The following is an 18,204-nucleotide window of genomic DNA, read 5'->3' as shown; positions in this document are numbered from 1 at the left end:
TAAATATATTTAGTAAAAACAATTATATTGATTCTAGTCTGTTAAACCAATATAACAAGGATTATCACTATCAATCTTGTTACATTATTTAAGTCAGATAAAAAAATTAAATAAACAATATAACTACAAAATTGTATAAATACTAACATTTTTTTTTGTTAATAAAGAAACCTGGCTTAGGGTTAAATTACTTAGTAAAAAAATTATATTGATTATAGTCTATTTAAACAATTATAAAAAAATACTATCGCTATCAATCTTACCACATTTAAATCAGATTAAAAAAAAACGTTTATGTTAGCGAACCATGAAACTTGGCTAAAGGTTGATATATTTAGTAAAAAAAGGTAATATCATTTTTTTTTGTTGTTAGGACGTGGGGTATGGTGGGGCGGGGGGTTGGGACTTGGGTTGGGCATTTGGTGACACGTGTCTGCGGAGCCAGCCCACTGCCGGGTTACGTGTCCGCGGGGTATGGCGGGGCATGGGTTGGGCTTGGGTTGGGTGAACCGCGTGGCATAAATGGTTTTTTTTTTTTTAAATACAAAAAATTTATAAAAAAATCACACAACATTTATAAAAATGGGGGGATGGGGGGACCAATTTGAATTTTAAATTTCAAAATTTAAAACACCCGCCTGACGTGGCGGGGTGAGCAAATCAGAGTCCGCCTGCTCGCTTGGCCAAACCGCCCCATGCCCGGCTTGAAACCCAAGCCCCAAGGGCCACGCCACAAACCCAAGCCCACCCGGGGTGATGACTTGGGCGTTTTACCCCAACCCACGCCAAAAGTCCCGCCCCATACCCCACGGCCTTAGTTTTCATTAGGTTTGTAAACGAGCCGAGTCGAGCCGAGCTAGACCAGCTCGAGCTCGGCTCAAACTCGATTCGAGCTGGCTCGGCTCGAGCTCGAATTTCAAATCGAGCTGAGATTTGAGGCTCGAGCTCGGCTCGATTAGAATTCGAGCTAGCTCGGCTCGGCTCGATTTAGCTCGAACTAACAAAAAACCGCAAAATTTACTACTTAAAAAGCCCTTAAAAATGAATTTCTTCATAGACTAAGGGCCATAATTGCCATTTAATTTAACCATATGACTAAATATGCAAGTATAAATAGTTAATTCACTTTGTACATTGTTTTATCTTCTTTTATAGGGGAAATACTCCCTTAGTTTTGGTTTTCTAAGCGATGTGGGACAAAAAAAAATGAAGGATGTAAACCTTGTCGAGCCAGCTCACGAGCTCACGAGCCGAGCCAGAGCAAGCTCGATCTCGGCTCATTTACAAACCGAGCCGAGTCGAGCCGAGCTGGCTCGTTAACAACCGAGCCAATTTCGAGCCGAGCTTTCTTCGAGCTTTTTTCGAGCGAGTTTCGAACGAGCTGCGAGCCACGAGTTTTTTGAACACCTCTAGTTTTCATAGTTATATTGTATTAAGTAAAAATTACAACTATTGAGAATCTGGTCCAATGGTAAAGAGGTCAGCCTTTTTAGTGGAGACGTAAATTAAATTCCTGCTTAGCCATTTCTGACGGACATCTGGCTGAAGAGACGGATCTAGGCTTTAATCCCGGGTTCGAACCTAACACGGGGTGAGTGTTTACGGATTTCATCCTGGTTCCCAGCATCAGAGGGTACGGTCTCACGGCAGTCGAGGAATTGACCTTAGACATAGCCCCGAATAGGATGAGTTTACACGTGAGTTTCTTTCGTTAAAAAAAGTAAAAATTAAAAAGTATAAGGTAAAGGGGTTGATTGAGTTAGAAATGAATACAAAAAGGTTAAGAATATAAATATAGTAAAAGTGTAGGGTTGTGTTGTACCCGTAATATAAAACCATGCGCTCCAGCTGCATTGAAGCAAGTGAGCGGACTCCAAATGGAAATTAAATTTTATAAACTATAAATTCTCATGTAGGTCCGGATTACCTCCACGTGTGCTTCTGGAACCTCTACCCCATACATACACCGGCGCGGCTCTTTTCAATCGGCTTAGCTAGGCGCGCCAGGTTTAATAAAACTGTTTTGGCCTTTTCTTATTTTTTAGTATATTGTGGAGATTATTTTGCATTTTTTTCCAGTCATATCATTTTAATATAATAAACTTGGAATCAAGACCATGTATAGCTGCGCTTAAATTTCAAGCCCAAGAGCGGACCCAAGTTTTGGCTTGGGTGGGTGGGCGTCCCCGTTGAAAAAAAAAATTTAGTGTATTTTCGAGGTAAAAATCCCGACTGCATCCTTTGAAAATTTGGTTGAACCTTTCGTTCGCACCCTTAGAAAATATTTCTGGGTCCGCCACTGTTCAAGCCTTATCTCTGAGCATTATCCAACATGTAGCGTCCTAGTTAGCAAAGCTATTATGAGTTTTGAAGTTCAAAAGTGGTGTAGTGATATAATGTCTTGTCCTTGTTATGATTGCCCAACTATTTATTTTTATTTTTTTTTCTTTTTTTAGGAAAATACATCAAGTAGTATTACCCTATTGGACCATTCATTTTTTTTTTTCGTCTCACGCCGGAGAAGGGGCATTATGGGGTGTGATTGTGGCCTCTTCATGCACTTCATTTTATCACCACATGTGGTCTAACAGGGAACTAGTGAATGTCACAAAACTACGCGATAAGAATTTGGTTGACATCAATTCAGTTTGCGATATTGGAAATCGGACGTTTTTCAATTTAATCAAATAATTGGTTTTAGAAAAAAAAAACTTTTTGACTAAAATTAAAGGTAGATAAACGCTAAACTAAACAAACTTTGATGTTCAAAAAACATATACATAGATTAGAAAAGTAGAAAACAGACTTTGATGCCCAAGAAACATATATAGACTAGAATTAAGAAAAAAAAAACTAACATAGATCCTAATTTTTCTACTAAAATAAACTAAACCATTTAGCATCCTGCGACTTTTGAGTATGACAAGATTAGTCCCAACATGTTATAGTACATGCATCCGATTAGCAACCGAAAAAATACAAAAAATAAAGTCATGATATACCCAAAAGGATAGCGACACATGTTTTACATCGATCAAAAACCATAAAAATAATATTTGTATCGGTTTCAATGAAATCGTTAACGATGTTGTGGGAATTTGTTTGCTTCATCATGGTGCCCGTACAGTACCAGCACTCATATAGTTTACGTAAACGAAAAAATTATTTTGAATATAGTTTTATTAAATAAAAGCTAACGAAAGCAATTTATTAAGAATAATCAAATTAAATATAATAAACATAATAATTTTTGTAGTAATAAACATAATAAGTTTTGTAGTATAAGAAGCGAATCTGCAAATCTAAAAACACAAATTTAAAAAAAATATGCCACACCCGTTGCGACCAACCTTCACTACTATACATAATAATTGTATTTTCAAAATAAAAAAATACATTTTTTATAAATTCATAATAAAGTTCACAATTGTTCAAGAGTTAAGTACAAGTTCTTTGATTCCTTCTATTTTTTCTATGTTTCTTTTTTATATTTTGTATTATTTGTAAAAGCAGTTGGAAAACAAAAAGTTATTCGACCTTTATTATTCTTTTTCTATACAAGTATATTACTTTCACAATGTCTATACAAGTATATTGTTTTCACAATGCTGGTGATTAAAATGCTTATATGTATAACAAAACAACATAAAACGGACAAAAACTAATTCATACGTGCTAATATAATAAAATGAGTAGTTTAAATAATATCTTTGTAGAGGCCTTCTTCCAACTTCCTCAACCCTTCTTATATGGATAGGGTCGGCAAGCATGGGTGCCAAATGTTTCCCAAACCGATCATGTGATCGTGTGCCTGATATTCTTCATCGAGCCAACAACCAAACGGTCACTAGACCAACTAGTTAACACATTAGTCAAACGCTAACACTATAAACCAACCAAAACTACTCTTCACTAAACTCAGCATGGTGACCAATAAAGAGAAGCTAAACAGATGATCGTTGTCTATCTTATCCATCTATCCATAGACTATAGAATCAAATGCACAAACGACATGTCTTCAGGTGTAGTATCCCATAAGAATCCAAAACATGAGACTTTAAACGACCTTCACGTCCATGGCCTCTTCTTCAATTTATAATTAATGTTACCGTCAACTAAAATCATTAACTGTATCATCATCGTAGAATATATCATCACTCATGTAACTTGATAAAATACCTTTTAAAACTTAAAAAAAATCACTAACACTTTACGAAAATATAGAGAATCCTGACTGAAATCAAAATAACAAAAAGCAACAACAAATGGAAAAAAATATAATCTTTATGTTAGCATTTTTCTCGTCACAAATGAAATGTTTTCTTTTAAAAAGTAAAGACATATTATTATTCTTTTAAGAAAAAAGGTCAACAATGTTTTAGGTTGCGATGATAAAGACAGGAATGTGACGTGGGCGTATCCTGGCCGTACGATTACAATATTGGATTTGCGGGTGCATGTCAGATTGAAAGGACTCGTGGGATCAGAGTTTGGTACACTCCATACCGTATCCTTTGTTTCGTATCGTATCGAATATTTGATTTTGTTTCTAAAATTCCTCCTAAGTTGATGAATATATTGTATATTTTTATCAATAATTTAATTAATCATGTTATGAATTTACATCAAGATAGTCGGTGAAGACGCATGTCCGAAGCCGAACATGTGTCCCAGAGACGAACCGGACTACACTCGAGCGGGCATCCATAGCATGTCCGCCCGCACCAGAAGACTCCGAGGACGAGCCCCCGTTCAAGTGCGTCCAGACGGATGACGTCATCTCAGTTGACTACTATAAATACCCCTTCAAAGTACAAATCCAAGTACGATTTCTCTGAACCTTCGTCCCTATTTTCTCTCTCTATTTTCTCTCTCTACCAATACTTATCCTCACGCCGGAGGGTGGTCGCAAAGTGGCCCTCCCATCTCTGCGGCGAGCCTAACGGTTTTCTCTTTTGCAGGAAACTCTGTCAACCTTTAACAAGATCCAGATCTTCATTTACAGGCTTCGGCCTGAACTTGACTTCCTGGTTCTTCAATTGGCGCCATCCGATCTTAAAGCTCTTAGTCCTTCACTCTAGTGAACTTCTTGAGCAAAGAACTGACAAATGGCGGCCCCAGGTTCTTTGAATTTGGGATCTACGGCTGTTAGCACACAAATTACTGCACCAGCAAGTATCATCTCCACGACCTCAGCTACTTTAAGCTCAGGTCCGGGAACAACCTTGCCTTTCATCTTACTCCCTACTTCGCAAACCTCAGAGTTCGACGCAGAATTTCTCGCCAAAAACGCAAGTCTTCTACGAAGATTAAAAGCGCAACAGGCCAGAGATGAACAGATCCTTGGTTTGCGAACCAGGCTCTTTCATGACGAAACACCAACGGGGACAATGGGCCCGACAATGATCACTCCTACATTTTCCACAGTCGTTACTTCGGAAGCTTATACTGGATACGTACAAGGTTCTTCCGGACCTTCACCAGTAATGGCCACACGAAACGATATACAGATGGATGTAATTGGCGATCCGGAACTCACCAAGCCGTACCATCCAGTTTCTATGACAGCCAAGTCAAAGTTTAGTGCTCGTATTACACATGCCAAACTTCCTCCAAAGCTCAAAATGCCAACCACGGTGAAGAAGTACGATGGCACAACTGATCCGGATGATCATATGTTCGATTTTGACGGAGCTGCACGAGTAGAACAATGGCCGATGCCAGCATGGTGCTTTATGTTTGCACAAACTCTAACTGGAGCCGCGCGAGTATGGTTTGATGCGTTGAGTGAAGGTGAGATCAACGACTTTGAGGAGTTCCGAAGATTATTCCTCCAAAATTTCAGTCAACAAAGGCACTACTCTAAGGAGATTACCGAAGTCCACAACATCCGGAGAAAAGACGGAGAGTCTTTAGACAGTTTCATTGACCGGTTTAACCGGGAAAGCATGCAGATCAGTGGGGTAGTTGATCAACTGCGGATCTCCGGATTTTGTCACGGCGTTCGGAATAATCAGTTAGTTGAGAAATTGCACGAAAATCTACCGAAGACGATGGAGGTACTAATGGAACGGGCCAGGGCTTTCGCTCGAGGCAAGAATGCATGTAATCCTGCTCCAGAGTCAGATCACAAGATGTCTTCATGGAAGAAAAATGGTGGATCGGTGTTTGATAAGGCTCCGCCAGGGAGCAGGGGACGATCACATCCTTACGGTAGAAACGACAGACCTCCACGAGGGAAAAGCTCCGGATCACGATTTTACAATTTATCGGATCTCTCCAAAACTCCCAGTGAAATTCTCAGTGCGGAGGGGATGAATTTCCCCGCCCCACCAAAACTTCGGAACCCAGGAGACAAAAATTCAAAGAAATATTGTGACTACCATCATGCTCGGGGTCACAATACAGATGACTGTTGGTCTTTGAAGCAAGAAATAGAAAAGGCGGTACGGTCCGGGAAGCTGTCGCACTTAGTCAAAGAAGTAAAGGAAGGAAAATCTTCCGGAAATTCCGGAGAAAATCCGAATAATCAACCAGCAATTTGCATGATCCGCAGAGCAAACAACCAAGGCATCAAGCGGACCAGTCAGCATTTGGCCGCCTGGATGCAGCAACCCATTGGTTTCCCACCGGTCAGCTTGGAAGATGTCAAGGACGGACCGGTCATAGTGTCCGCAATCATTGCAGGACACAAGGTCCGGAGGGTGTATGTCGACAGCGGAAGCGCCACCGAGATTATGTACAAGCAGTGCTTTCAACAATTAGCCCCACAGACTAAGGCGAAATTGCTTCAAGTGTCAATGCCTCTGGTCAGTTTCTCCGGAGAAGTAGTTCAGCCTTTGGGCCAAATCACTCTTCCAACGACGATGGGAGAAGGGAGTTTGGTTCGAACTGTCAACTTGACGTATCTAGTGGTTGAAGCACGATCCGTTCACAATGTCATACTCGGAAGACCTGGTATGTGCGCCTTCGGAATGATCAGTTCAACTATACATGGAGCATTAAAATTCCCCACTGAAGCCGGAATAGCGACATTGTACTCCGAATCAGCAATCGGTGTAGCTAAAATACGACAAAGCGAGGGTAATGCCGAACCTCCTAATACTCTCACAGAAGAATGGGCCATACACCCACATTTTCCAGAGCAAAAAATTGCAATCGGAGCTCAGCTCCCCAAACAAACTAAGAAGAAGTTATGGAAACTATTGTCCAATTCACTTGATGTGTTCGCCTGGCAAACCTCTGACATGGTTGGAGTTCCCCGGTGTCTGGCCGAACATAAGTTAAACGTGTCACATTCAATAAAACCAGTGGCCCAGAGAAAAAGAAACATGGCTCCGGCTCGTAACAAGGCCATCTCCGAAGACGTACGAAAATTGTTGAGCGCCGGTATTATCAGAGAGGTGCGTTACCAAACCTGGGTCTCCAATCCAGTAATGGTAACCAAGAAGGATAAAACATGGAGGATGTGCGTCGATTTCTCGGACCTAAACAATGCGTGCCCAAAGGATTGCTATCCTTTGCCGGAGATTGATTTGAAGATAGACTCCCTCTCAAGTTTCCGTCTCAAGTGCTTCTTGGATGCGTACAAGGGTTATCATCAAATCCAAATGGCTTCAGAGGACGAAGATAAGACCGCGTTCGTAACAAACGAAGGACTGTTCTGTTATACCAAAATGCCATTCGGTCTGAAAAACGCCGGAGCCACATATCAGAGATTGATGGATAAAGCGTTCAAAGCTCAGATCGGAAGAAACTTGGAGATCTATGTCGATGACTTGGTCATAAAAAGCCGAGAGGAAGACGACATGATAGACGATATACTCGAAACCTTTACAAGGCTTCGGAGTATCAATCTCAAACTCAATCCCAAGAAATGCTCTTTCGGCTTGGAAGAGGGAAAATTCCTCGGGGTATGGGTCACACGATCCGGAATCCAGGCGCACCCGGATAAAATCAAGGCAGTAGTCTCCATGCAGCCTCCTAAAACCATCAAAGAGATCCAGTCCCTAAATGGGAAACTCGTCGCTCTTCATCGTTTTGTTTCAAAAGCGGCAGACCGCTCCATCCCTTTCATGAACGTATTAAAAAAGCGAACGGCAAAAGGCCAAATAGAATGGACGCCAGAAGCAGACTCGGCATTTCAGGAGTTAAAGGTATGCCTCGGGTCCCTGCCCACTTTGACCGCACCCTCTACCGGAGAAACCGTCACGGTATATCTATCTGCGTCCCACTTTGCGATAAGTGCAGTACTCGTAGTGCACCGGAATCAGGCACAAATCCTGGTCTATTACGTAAGCCGCATCTTGAAAGACTATGAAACTCGGTACCCGATGGTAGAAAAACTGGCACTCGCCTTGGTACATGCTTCCAGACGCCTCCGAAGGTACTTCCAAGCTTTTAATATAGAAGTACAGACCGATCTCCAGATCCAGCAAATCCTCAGGAAGCCAGAGGTCTCCGGGCGTCTCACCAAATGGGCAATAGAGCTCAGTGCCTTTGATATCACCTATCGTACCAGAGGTCCAGTAAAGGGGCAGGCAGTAGCTGATTTCCTCACAGAGGTCCCGACCGGAGAAAGCATCAAAGGACAACCCATCTTACCGAAGGTATGGAACCTGTATACGGACGGGGCTTCCAGCAAAGAAGGGTCGGGAGCAAGTTTAATTCTGATAGATCCGGAGGGAATAGAGTACACTTACGCATTGCGTTTCGAATTCAAGACGTCAAATAATGAAGCAGAGTATGAGGCTCTCCTTGCAGGCTTGCAAACTGCAGCCAAAGCAGGTGCAACCTCCGTATTAGCTCATGTCGATTCATTACTGGTAGCCAATCAAGTCAGTGGCGAATACGAGGCACGAGAAGATAATATGGTTCGGTATTTACAGCAGGTCAACAGTTTAATCTCCTCTTTCGATTCTTGCAAAATAGTGCACATACCGAGAAGCAAAAACAAAAAAGCCGATGCTTTGAGCAAACTGGCATCCGTAACATTCTGCCATCTATCAAAAGAGGTTCTAGTCGAGACCTTGCGGACTCCGGCCATCCAACAGACGAGGCCGGTCATGTCAGTTTCCGTGGCCGAAAAGTCTTGGATGACTCCGATCGTAGATTACTTGAAAAATGGTACGCTCCCAGAAGACAAGGCTCAGGCACGGAAGTTAAAAGTGAAAGCACTGCAGTATCAGATACACGATGGTCAGCTCTACAGAAAAACCTTTTTAGGCCCGCTCCTAAAATGCCTAACCCCGGAGGAAGCAAGATACGTTATAAGGGAAATACATTGGGGAATATGCGGCATCCACGCAGGGCCAAGGATGGTTATTGCAAAAGTCATGAACGCCGGGTATTTTTGGCCAGGAATGCATCAAAGCGCAGTAGACGAGCTCCAGTCATGCGAAGACTGCCAACGCCACGCCCCTGTGAGTCATCGTGCCAAAAACAATCTCGTACCTGTAACCTCGGCCTGGCCATTCCAGAAATGGGGAATCGACATCGTAGGTCCTTTCCCCGTCTCCACCGGAGGAGTAAGATTTCTATTGGTCGCCATCGACTACTTTACTAAATGGGTTGAAGCTAAGCCCCTCCGGACGATCACAGGAGACCAAGTGCTGAGGTTCGCATGGGAAAACATAGTGTGCAGGTTCGGAATGCCTCTTTGCATAGTGAGCGACAATGGTAAACAGTTTGCGGAGAAGCCGTTTAAAACATGGTGCCAAAGAATGAACATCGAACAGAGCTTCGCTTCGGTGGCCCATCCCCAGGCCAACGGGCAAGTGGAAAGAACCAACCGAAGTATCGTAGAAGGAATTAAAAAACGGTTGGGGAAGGAAGGCGTTTCATGGGCGGACGAACTTCCGCATGTCCTATGGGCACACCGAACCATGCCTAAAACAAGCAACAAAGAAACTCCTTTCAGCTTGACATACGGCACCGAAGCTGTCATACCTGCAGAGGTAGGGATCCCCACGCCCCGCATACAATTAAGCCAGCAAGAAAACGAAAGAGAACTCCGTTTAAACCTCGATTTAATCGAAGAAAGGAGGGAACTTGCGGCAATCCGGGAGGCCAAATATAAAAAAGAGTTGGAAAAACACTACAACTCCAAAGTTAAGGAAACCCGGTTCAAGATCGGAGAATATGTTATGCGGAACAATGAAGTAAGTTTAGCCGAAGGAACGGGGAAGTTAGCCCCCAAGTGGGAAGGGCCCTATCGGATCAAAACAGCAGGAGAAGACGGCGCATACACTTTAATCAAGATGGATGGAACCTCTGTTCCGCGTACTTGGAACGGAGTGCACCTTAAAAAATGCTACCTTTAGAAGGTTTTTAAACAAATAATTGTAAAACGGAAGCTATGAGCTCCGTCATATTTTAATTTTCCTGTAAAGCGGATGTTTTTTCCCGCACCAGTTAAAATACAAGAACCGCGGAGGGTAGTACCCGCGGATTGATTAAAAATGTTTCTTACTTTGCATCCATCGGAAAAATTCAAGTTCCGAACCTAATAAATAAAATGTTAAAAAGTTGCAACTCACAAACACTCATCGGCCGAACCCAGGGACCTAACCCTAAAAGGAAAAGACGAACTGGCATCGTTCGTATGACCTTCAAGTTATCCTTAATAAGACAAAATCGGATCCGCATTAAACAAAAGAACGTTCTAGAAAAATTCAAAATGTACACCTTTAACATGGACGCATGTGAAAAATAGTTACATCAAATATAAACCGGACATAAGCAACCGGAACAAGTCTTAATACCATTCACAAAAGGATAACAAACAAAGTAAAAACATCATTACAAAGTCCAGAAAAGCAAGACATCTGTCAAAACGCCGGACGAGCTTCACATTCATCTGGACTACCTAAAAAATATCCAAGGTGCATACCCCAAAAAACCGGGCATGTCCACCTCATTCTTTCGGCAAATCACCGCTAGCAAAGCGAAGGGCCTTCTTAATTTCCGGAAGTGGCGCGTCACTAAGCTTCGGAAGGTCTTCTATTACTGGGAACTTGAGAGTATCAAAACAAGCGACCGCCACCTTCAGCTCCTCCGTAGCGTTACGATTCAACAGTGGAATCTCTTTGAAAGGAGTCTTTTTCTGCAAAGCATGAACGTAGCCGGAGTGCAAGCCCGAGTTAATACCAACTGCGCTCATCGCATTATTAACCCCAGCCACGGCAGCAGTCATCTCCTTGCCTTTGTGAATATTCTTCGCTAGAAGCTGGGCACCTTCCGTAAGCATCCAAACCTTCGTCTCACGGAGGTCCGTGACTTCCGTTCTCAGAGAAGCATTCTCTACCTCCATCTCCTCCAGACGACCCTTCAAATCAGCCTCCCCTGTTTTGAACGCATCACGCTCTGGGAAAAAAGTTAGAGAAAATAGAAGAAGTAAGAATTCAGTAAAACGGAAATGCGAGCGTACCAGCCATCATACTCTCGTACGCAAGACGGGCACCGCTGAGAGACTCCTCCATCTTCACCAAAACCGCTTTGTGCTCTTCATCCTTTTGTTTCATGGACTCAGAAAATACCTTGAATTCCGAAGAGATCTTGTCCCTGTCCTCAGCAGCGGCCGCGGCAGCCGCCTGCGATGATTGATTCTGAGCCGTCAAAGATGCGACCTTTTCTTGTTGAGTCCGAAGGTCTTGAGTTAGTTGGGCTACCTTCTTCTCCACCTCCGGGCTCTTGAGAACTTTACGCTTCAAAGAACGGACTTCCTTCTCCAAATTCTCCCGCACAGACTCCGCTTCAACCCACCTACGATAAAGTTCTGTCACGAATATGTTAGACTGAGCTTGGTTAGTCAAAACCGCGGCCCCTAGATCCGGGTTTTTCATCTTCCGACTTCGAACATGGTCCATCGGAGTATTTATGTTGAAGAGCATCATCTTGGCGGTCAAAACATCCAGGACCGTATCTTTGTTCCGAATGTCCCAGTCGGGTATAAACTTCTCCTCAGCAGTGGATGGGTCAATCTCCATATCTTCCGAGAACAGATCTGCATATCGAAAAAAGGACATCAACTCAGGTCCGAACCAAGATGAGGGAAGCGAAGACACTTGATCTTCCTCATCATCCATAAAAAAGTCCGGACCCAGAGAAGAGCCCAAGTGCGTACCTGAAAAAGTGACCACCTTCGGTTCACTATGGGCTTTACCCTTATCCACGCCCACCGGATTCTCCGTCTCCATACTCTCCACCTCGCTATCAGGGACAAAACCACCTGAATAAGCCGGAGTCGGTCTACTTCGGGCTAAGGCCGCTTCTTCCCTTGAACTCTTACCCCCGGAAAGATGTTCATCAAGCTCCTCCATAACAGTACCTTCAGAATAGGAACTCCCCTTCGTCTTCTTCAATCTTGGCATGGGGAGAGAATCAAACGAGCGTACCTGAACCGATTCACCCTTCCTCTTGCGGGACCGGACCACCAGATCAGTGTCCGCTCCAACATTCTTACTCTTCAGAGATAAAGGCTGATTCAAAAGTGCCTCGTCCAGACTACGTATCTCCGGATCATCATCCACGTCGTCAAGAATGGATTTCTGCCCAGCATGAGATCCGGACGAACCTCCCGCTTCCTTAGAAGATGCCGGCATATGAGAAACTGCTTCAGCAGTGGCTTGTTCGGAAGAGTCCTTCGGAACTGAAGAGGTCGTTTCAGCAGCAGACGATACGGGTATGTTCGTATCCGCCTGACCACGAACGGGATGGGCAGAGGGTGCTACCTGTTTCATGAACGGAACGTCCTCTTGCTGCTCAAAATCAAAATCGAAGGAGTCCATGCTCGGAACCTTCAAAGCATCAAGAAGCGACATCGCAGCACCTGCATTTCCAAAGTAAAAGAGTTAGCAAAACCAGCAAATAAAAGAGCCGAAGGGGGTATAAAGAACCGGAACTTACGATCACTCTTCCGGCGTATAATCGGCCAATCCTTATCCCCCCGGGCCCACGAAAAACTGACTCGACCTAACCAAAGGAAATGCTCGGGAAGAGGACGAATAGGGGACTGATGCTCGATCAGAGCACGGACTAAGCTTTCATTAAAAACAAAGTCTTCTTCAAGGTCAAACGACATAGACTGGTCCTTAAAACGCCACCTCATGTCCTCCGGAAGACAACGGTCGTCTAACCAAAAGAAGTTATCTTTCCAGTTTTTTAGACTAGACCGTTCGTTGGAAGATGGAGATGGGACATTCTTCCGGTGTGCAAAAGTGTACCAGTCTCCGGCCGAGATAAACTCATAAAAGTACCGGAAAACGTTCAAATCCGGTTTCTTATCAAGGGCACGACAAGAAATCTCGAAATGGTTAACACGGCTAAGGCCGAATGGGTTAACCTGACAGACGTGAACTCTAAAAAACTGCAAAACCCTAATCAGAAAACGCGAAAAAGGAACCCTATAATTGGCAAAGTTACAGACACGGGTGTAAAAGGGGAATTTCCCTTGACGAAAGGGGTATATGGCTTCCGTACCGGAAGAGAGGACCGGATGTAGATCTAAGGGAATCCTATATTCTCTAATAAACTTATCCAACTGACGTTGGGTAAGCACGCTCACACTCTCCGAAAGGTTCTCCTTACCCGGAGCCATAACTGTAAAAAGTAAAAAGGAACAAAGACGCACCTTTTTTCTTTGGAGAAGAAGAAGATACTAGAGAGGGTAACAGCAGAAGAGAATGAAAAAGAGAGGAAAAAACGGTAAAAATAAAGTGGTGAAAATTGAATTTATAGGAAAATGTAAGTCGGTTAGGGGCCAGTCACATCAACCGTCGCTTCCCACGATTCCCAACAAGGGTTCCGTTACCGTCACATGTAGGTGACCGACGGCCCAAGTAGAGAAGGTCACCCGCACCATACAAAACACGCCACGTAACCTGTTTAAAACTACTCCAACCGTGACACGTCATTCAAACGGGATAAAAAAGCTTGGAATAATAGTTTGACAAAGTCTTCATAAAAAGACTTCCCAAACTAGGGGACTTGAAGACGCATGTCCGAAGCCGAACATGTGTCCCAGAGACGAACCGGACTACACTCGAGCGGGCATCCATAGCATGTCCGCCCGCACCAGAAGACTCCGAGGACGAGCCCCCGTTCAAGTGCGCCCAGACGGATGACGTCATCTCAGTTGACTACTATAAATACCCCTTCAAAGTACAAATCCAAGTACGATTTCTCTGAACCTTCGTCCCTATTTTCTCTCTCTATTTTCTCTCTCTACCAATACTTATCCTCACGCCGGAGGGTGGTCGCAAAGTGGCCCTCCCATCTCTGCGGCGAGCCTAACGGTTTTCTCTTTTGCAGGAAACTCTGTCAACCTTTAACAAGATCCAGATCTTCATTTACAGGCTTCGGCCTGAACTTGACTTCCTGGTTCTTCAGTCGGTAAATGGATAACAAACTGCATCGCTACCCTTTTTTAAATAGCAGGACCGGCTCTATAGGCTTAGTAACCTAGGCACGGGTCTAGGGCCACCAAAAAATAAGGGTCTCGAAGTTTTTAGAAAGTTTTTATATATAGTATATGTATTAGGCCCAAATAAATACATTTATTTTAAAATTAAACTGGTTTTTCATTGAACGAACCCCAAATAAATATTGTTTAGCAAAAAAAATGGCAAGTTTCAAAACCTATTTCGCCTTAATTTCCAATTATTATAACACAACAACCATCGACTTAATCATCAATATTTAGCGGCCTAAAGCCCCTAAATACAGCCGCAATCATCGTTCCCACTTTCTATCGCAACCTGCTTTCAGTTTCTAGGCTATCGGCTATCACTAGACGAAAAAGTAAGGGCAAGCACCCATGGCGTCGGGATTGGAGGAGAGTTTATCGGTGAAATCAAGGCCCCCGCTTCATAGTTCGCTTAGGGTCTCCAAAAACGTAAGAACGACCCTGTTGAATAGCAAAACTACGTCCATAGATCTCGGGGTCATAACATGACTATGCATGACCCTTTGAACTCGATTAAGTAGGTCCACAACCTCTAGCGCCAGGAAACCGAAAGTATCAAAAGCAAATGCGATAAACACGTGCTGGTTGTCAAGACACGCTTTCTCGTGTTTGGTCACTTTGCCCGAAGCAACCTGACCCACCGTGAAAGCACTGCCACCTAAGTCCATAAGCGGGAAACCCCTGTTACCCATCCAAAGAACAAAATGTCGGCTGGTCGAATGGTAGATCTCCCTTCCATGAGTCAGTTAAAAAATTAACGAGTACTTCTTTCTTAGCAACAAGCTAACTACATAGTTTTAATGGTGTTAGTAAGAAGAATTGAAATGACATAAAATTTAAATTAGGAGTGTACCAAGCAAGAAAAAAAAAAGAAAATTGAAATTAGGGAGTGTATCAAGCAAAAATTGAATCTGGTCGGAATCATCGATTTTTGGCCGACCGACTTGGCTCGACTAGAGCCGACTACCGATTAATGAACAGATTAACAAAGTTACACAGTTACTGGCGGACTACCGTTTAATCGCTAACTAGTCACGATTTTTACAACACTATGAATTATTATTAAAAAAAATACCAAACATTGTACTTATTCTGGATGTTAAAATAGTAATAAATGAGTCAAGCATTGTACCTTCAAAGATTTTACTAACAAGTTGTTAAAAGAGTAAGCCACAAATCGCTTTCATGATCTTTGTAGCAACCAAAAGTCTCTATGTCAACAAGTATTGAGATTTGTCTTTTGTTTTCAAGATCTTCTTAATAAATAATCAGGTTGGTCTGGGAACGTATGACATGTTGAGCCTATTGTCAATTGTTCAATCATCTTGTTGGTTCAGACTTTTGATCCATGGGTTCAAGTTTGTTTGTAGGGATGTGCAATGACCGAATCAAAACCGAATCGAAAACAGACAAAATCAAACCGAAATTAACCGAAAGTTGGTTATTGGTTATTTTTTGCTCCATCAGTTAACTGAATCGAACCATTTATATTTTCATATATTTTTAGATTTTATACCTCCATTTCATGTATTTCACCCCATTTCATTTATTTATACATGTATTTCTAAGCAAAAAATGTAGCCCTTGTTTTATTTTGTTATTAACTGAAATTAACCAAATTGAACCGAAAATCGACACATAAACCAATTTAACTGAACCGATTAACCGATGACTTCGATTACAATTACAGTTGATGTCAATAACCGAAACAAACTGTGCACACCCCTAATTATTTGTACTAATTTTGAGAAGTCAGGGGAGGTTACCCACCAATTTTTCATGGTTACACTCTAAGTAATTACAACTTTTAAAACACATGATTGGTATGGAGTTTTTAGGAGTTTCTAACTTTAAGCTTTTTAAAAAAAGCTCATACTCAATAAAAGCCTTGTTTGCTTTAAGGAGCTTGAAGCTTTAAGGTTAGGAACTTGAATCTTATGGTTGAACGCTCCTGCTAGTAGCGGTTAGAAGGAGCTACAAGCTTTTAGGGAAAAATGACTATTTTAACCTTAAAGATAATGAACTTTTTAATGCACAAACTTTTTAAATTTTTAGTTATGTCCATTTTGGTCATTTTATACATTTTATTAAAAGCTCCAGCTACTCTGCCAAACACCAAATATATCTAAAAAGTTATAGCTACCAGCTTTAAGCCACCAGCTACTTTTGCCAAACATACCCTAAACGATCATATTTTTTTTATATGTTATTTTTTTAATTACACCATAAAAACAAATATATATTCTCTTTGAGTTGAGTATAATAAATTAGGGGTAAGATCAAATGAAAAGTTCATTTTCCTAGGTAGAATGAGAAGTAATCTTAACCATTAATTTTTTAAATCAATGATTAAGATGAAAATGTAGGAAAAAAGAGGAGTGTAAGAGCATTCTCATCCAATCCATCAAATTATATATACATTCCACTAAAAAACAACTTCTATATCAATATATTTTCACTAAATACAAATACTTTTTCTCTCTCCTTTTCAATTAAATAATATTATCATTAGAGCATTCACATCCAAGGCATCATATTCTTAGTGTGGTGTTTTTAAAATATAAAAAGTATAAAAAGTGGTTGTGAGTGGAGGAGAGAGAAAATGTTACTGTTCATCTGTATATTTGGGGGGACACTGTTCACCCACTATATTTTTTTAATATATATTGAAAGTGGTTGTGAGTGAAGGAGAGAGAAAAATGTAATGATAAAGGTATAAAAATATTATTTAATTGAAAAGGAGAGAGAAAAAGTATTTGTTTTTAGTGGAAATATATTGATATAGGAGTTGTTTTTTAGTGGAATGTATGTATAATTTTAGGGGGTTGGATGTGAATGCTCTTACATTTTTCTCTCATTCACTCACAACCACTTTCAATATATATTAAAAAAATTATACTGGGTAAACAGTGTCCCCCCAAATATATAGATGAACAGTAACATTTTCTCTCTCCTCCACTCACAACCATTTTTATACCCTTTATAATATAAAAACTACCCCTCACATATTTTGATGGTTTGGATGAGAATGTTTTAAGGGAGGTATCTTGGGAAAATCCTATTTATTGACTTTCTCTTTACACATGCAAGACATATACATATTTCACCCTCATTTTTTTAAACGTTCATAACATTTTTATTTGACATTATTTTTTCATAAAAATTTCACCATAAAATCGAGTGTTTTTTATCTTTAATTTGAGTACAATATTGCTATATAAAATATGACGACTAAAAAAACCCACAAAAATGTGTTGTATAACGTTTTTTGTGCTGATTTTTGTACTATATTTTTTTGCTAAATTTTTTTGTCATAATTTTTTTTCTTAATTTTTGTAGTATATTTTTGTGATGATTTTTTCGTGCTATATTTTTTACTAAATTTTTTGCTATATCTTTTGTATTGTATTTTTTGAGCTATATTTTTTTTGTACTTGATTTTTTGTACTGAATTTTTTATTGTATTTTTTAGAAAACAAAAGGGGTGACACATGTCATTTTTACACTACTATTTATAAAGACCAAAGTGACATTCCTTCCTACTCATATGGAGTGTCACATGAAATCATCACAATTTTTCTTAGATTACTTAAGCAAAATCTACTTTTTAGTGGATTATTCCCCTGATAAATTAACACTGGTATATCTTTTTTAATTAAGATAACTAACATGTTCCCGTCGTATCACGCAATAAGTATTATTCATGCTTATATAGGACTATCTCTTGTAAAACTAAGGAA

At 41.2% G+C, this 18,204-nt stretch overlaps 1 protein-coding gene across 1 annotated transcript; it reads left to right on the top strand.

Annotated features, from left to right (window-relative positions):
- The first annotated feature begins 5,108 nt into the window (after positions 1–5,108).
- LOC110901858 lies at positions 5,109–10,322 on the top strand. The gene has a single exon (XM_022148629.1). It carries the CDS (start codon positions 5,109–5,111, stop codon positions 10,320–10,322), a length of 5,214 nt encoding a protein of 1,737 aa, XP_022004321.1.
- Positions 10,323–18,204: the final 7,882 nt, after the last annotated feature.

Source organism: Helianthus annuus, chromosome 13 (assembly GCF_002127325.2).
Source record: "Helianthus annuus cultivar XRQ/B chromosome 13, HanXRQr2.0-SUNRISE, whole genome shotgun sequence".
NCBI classification, from domain to species: Eukaryota; Viridiplantae; Streptophyta; class Magnoliopsida; order Asterales; family Asteraceae; genus Helianthus; species Helianthus annuus.
This window is presented reverse-complemented; position numbering and strand designations above follow the sequence as displayed.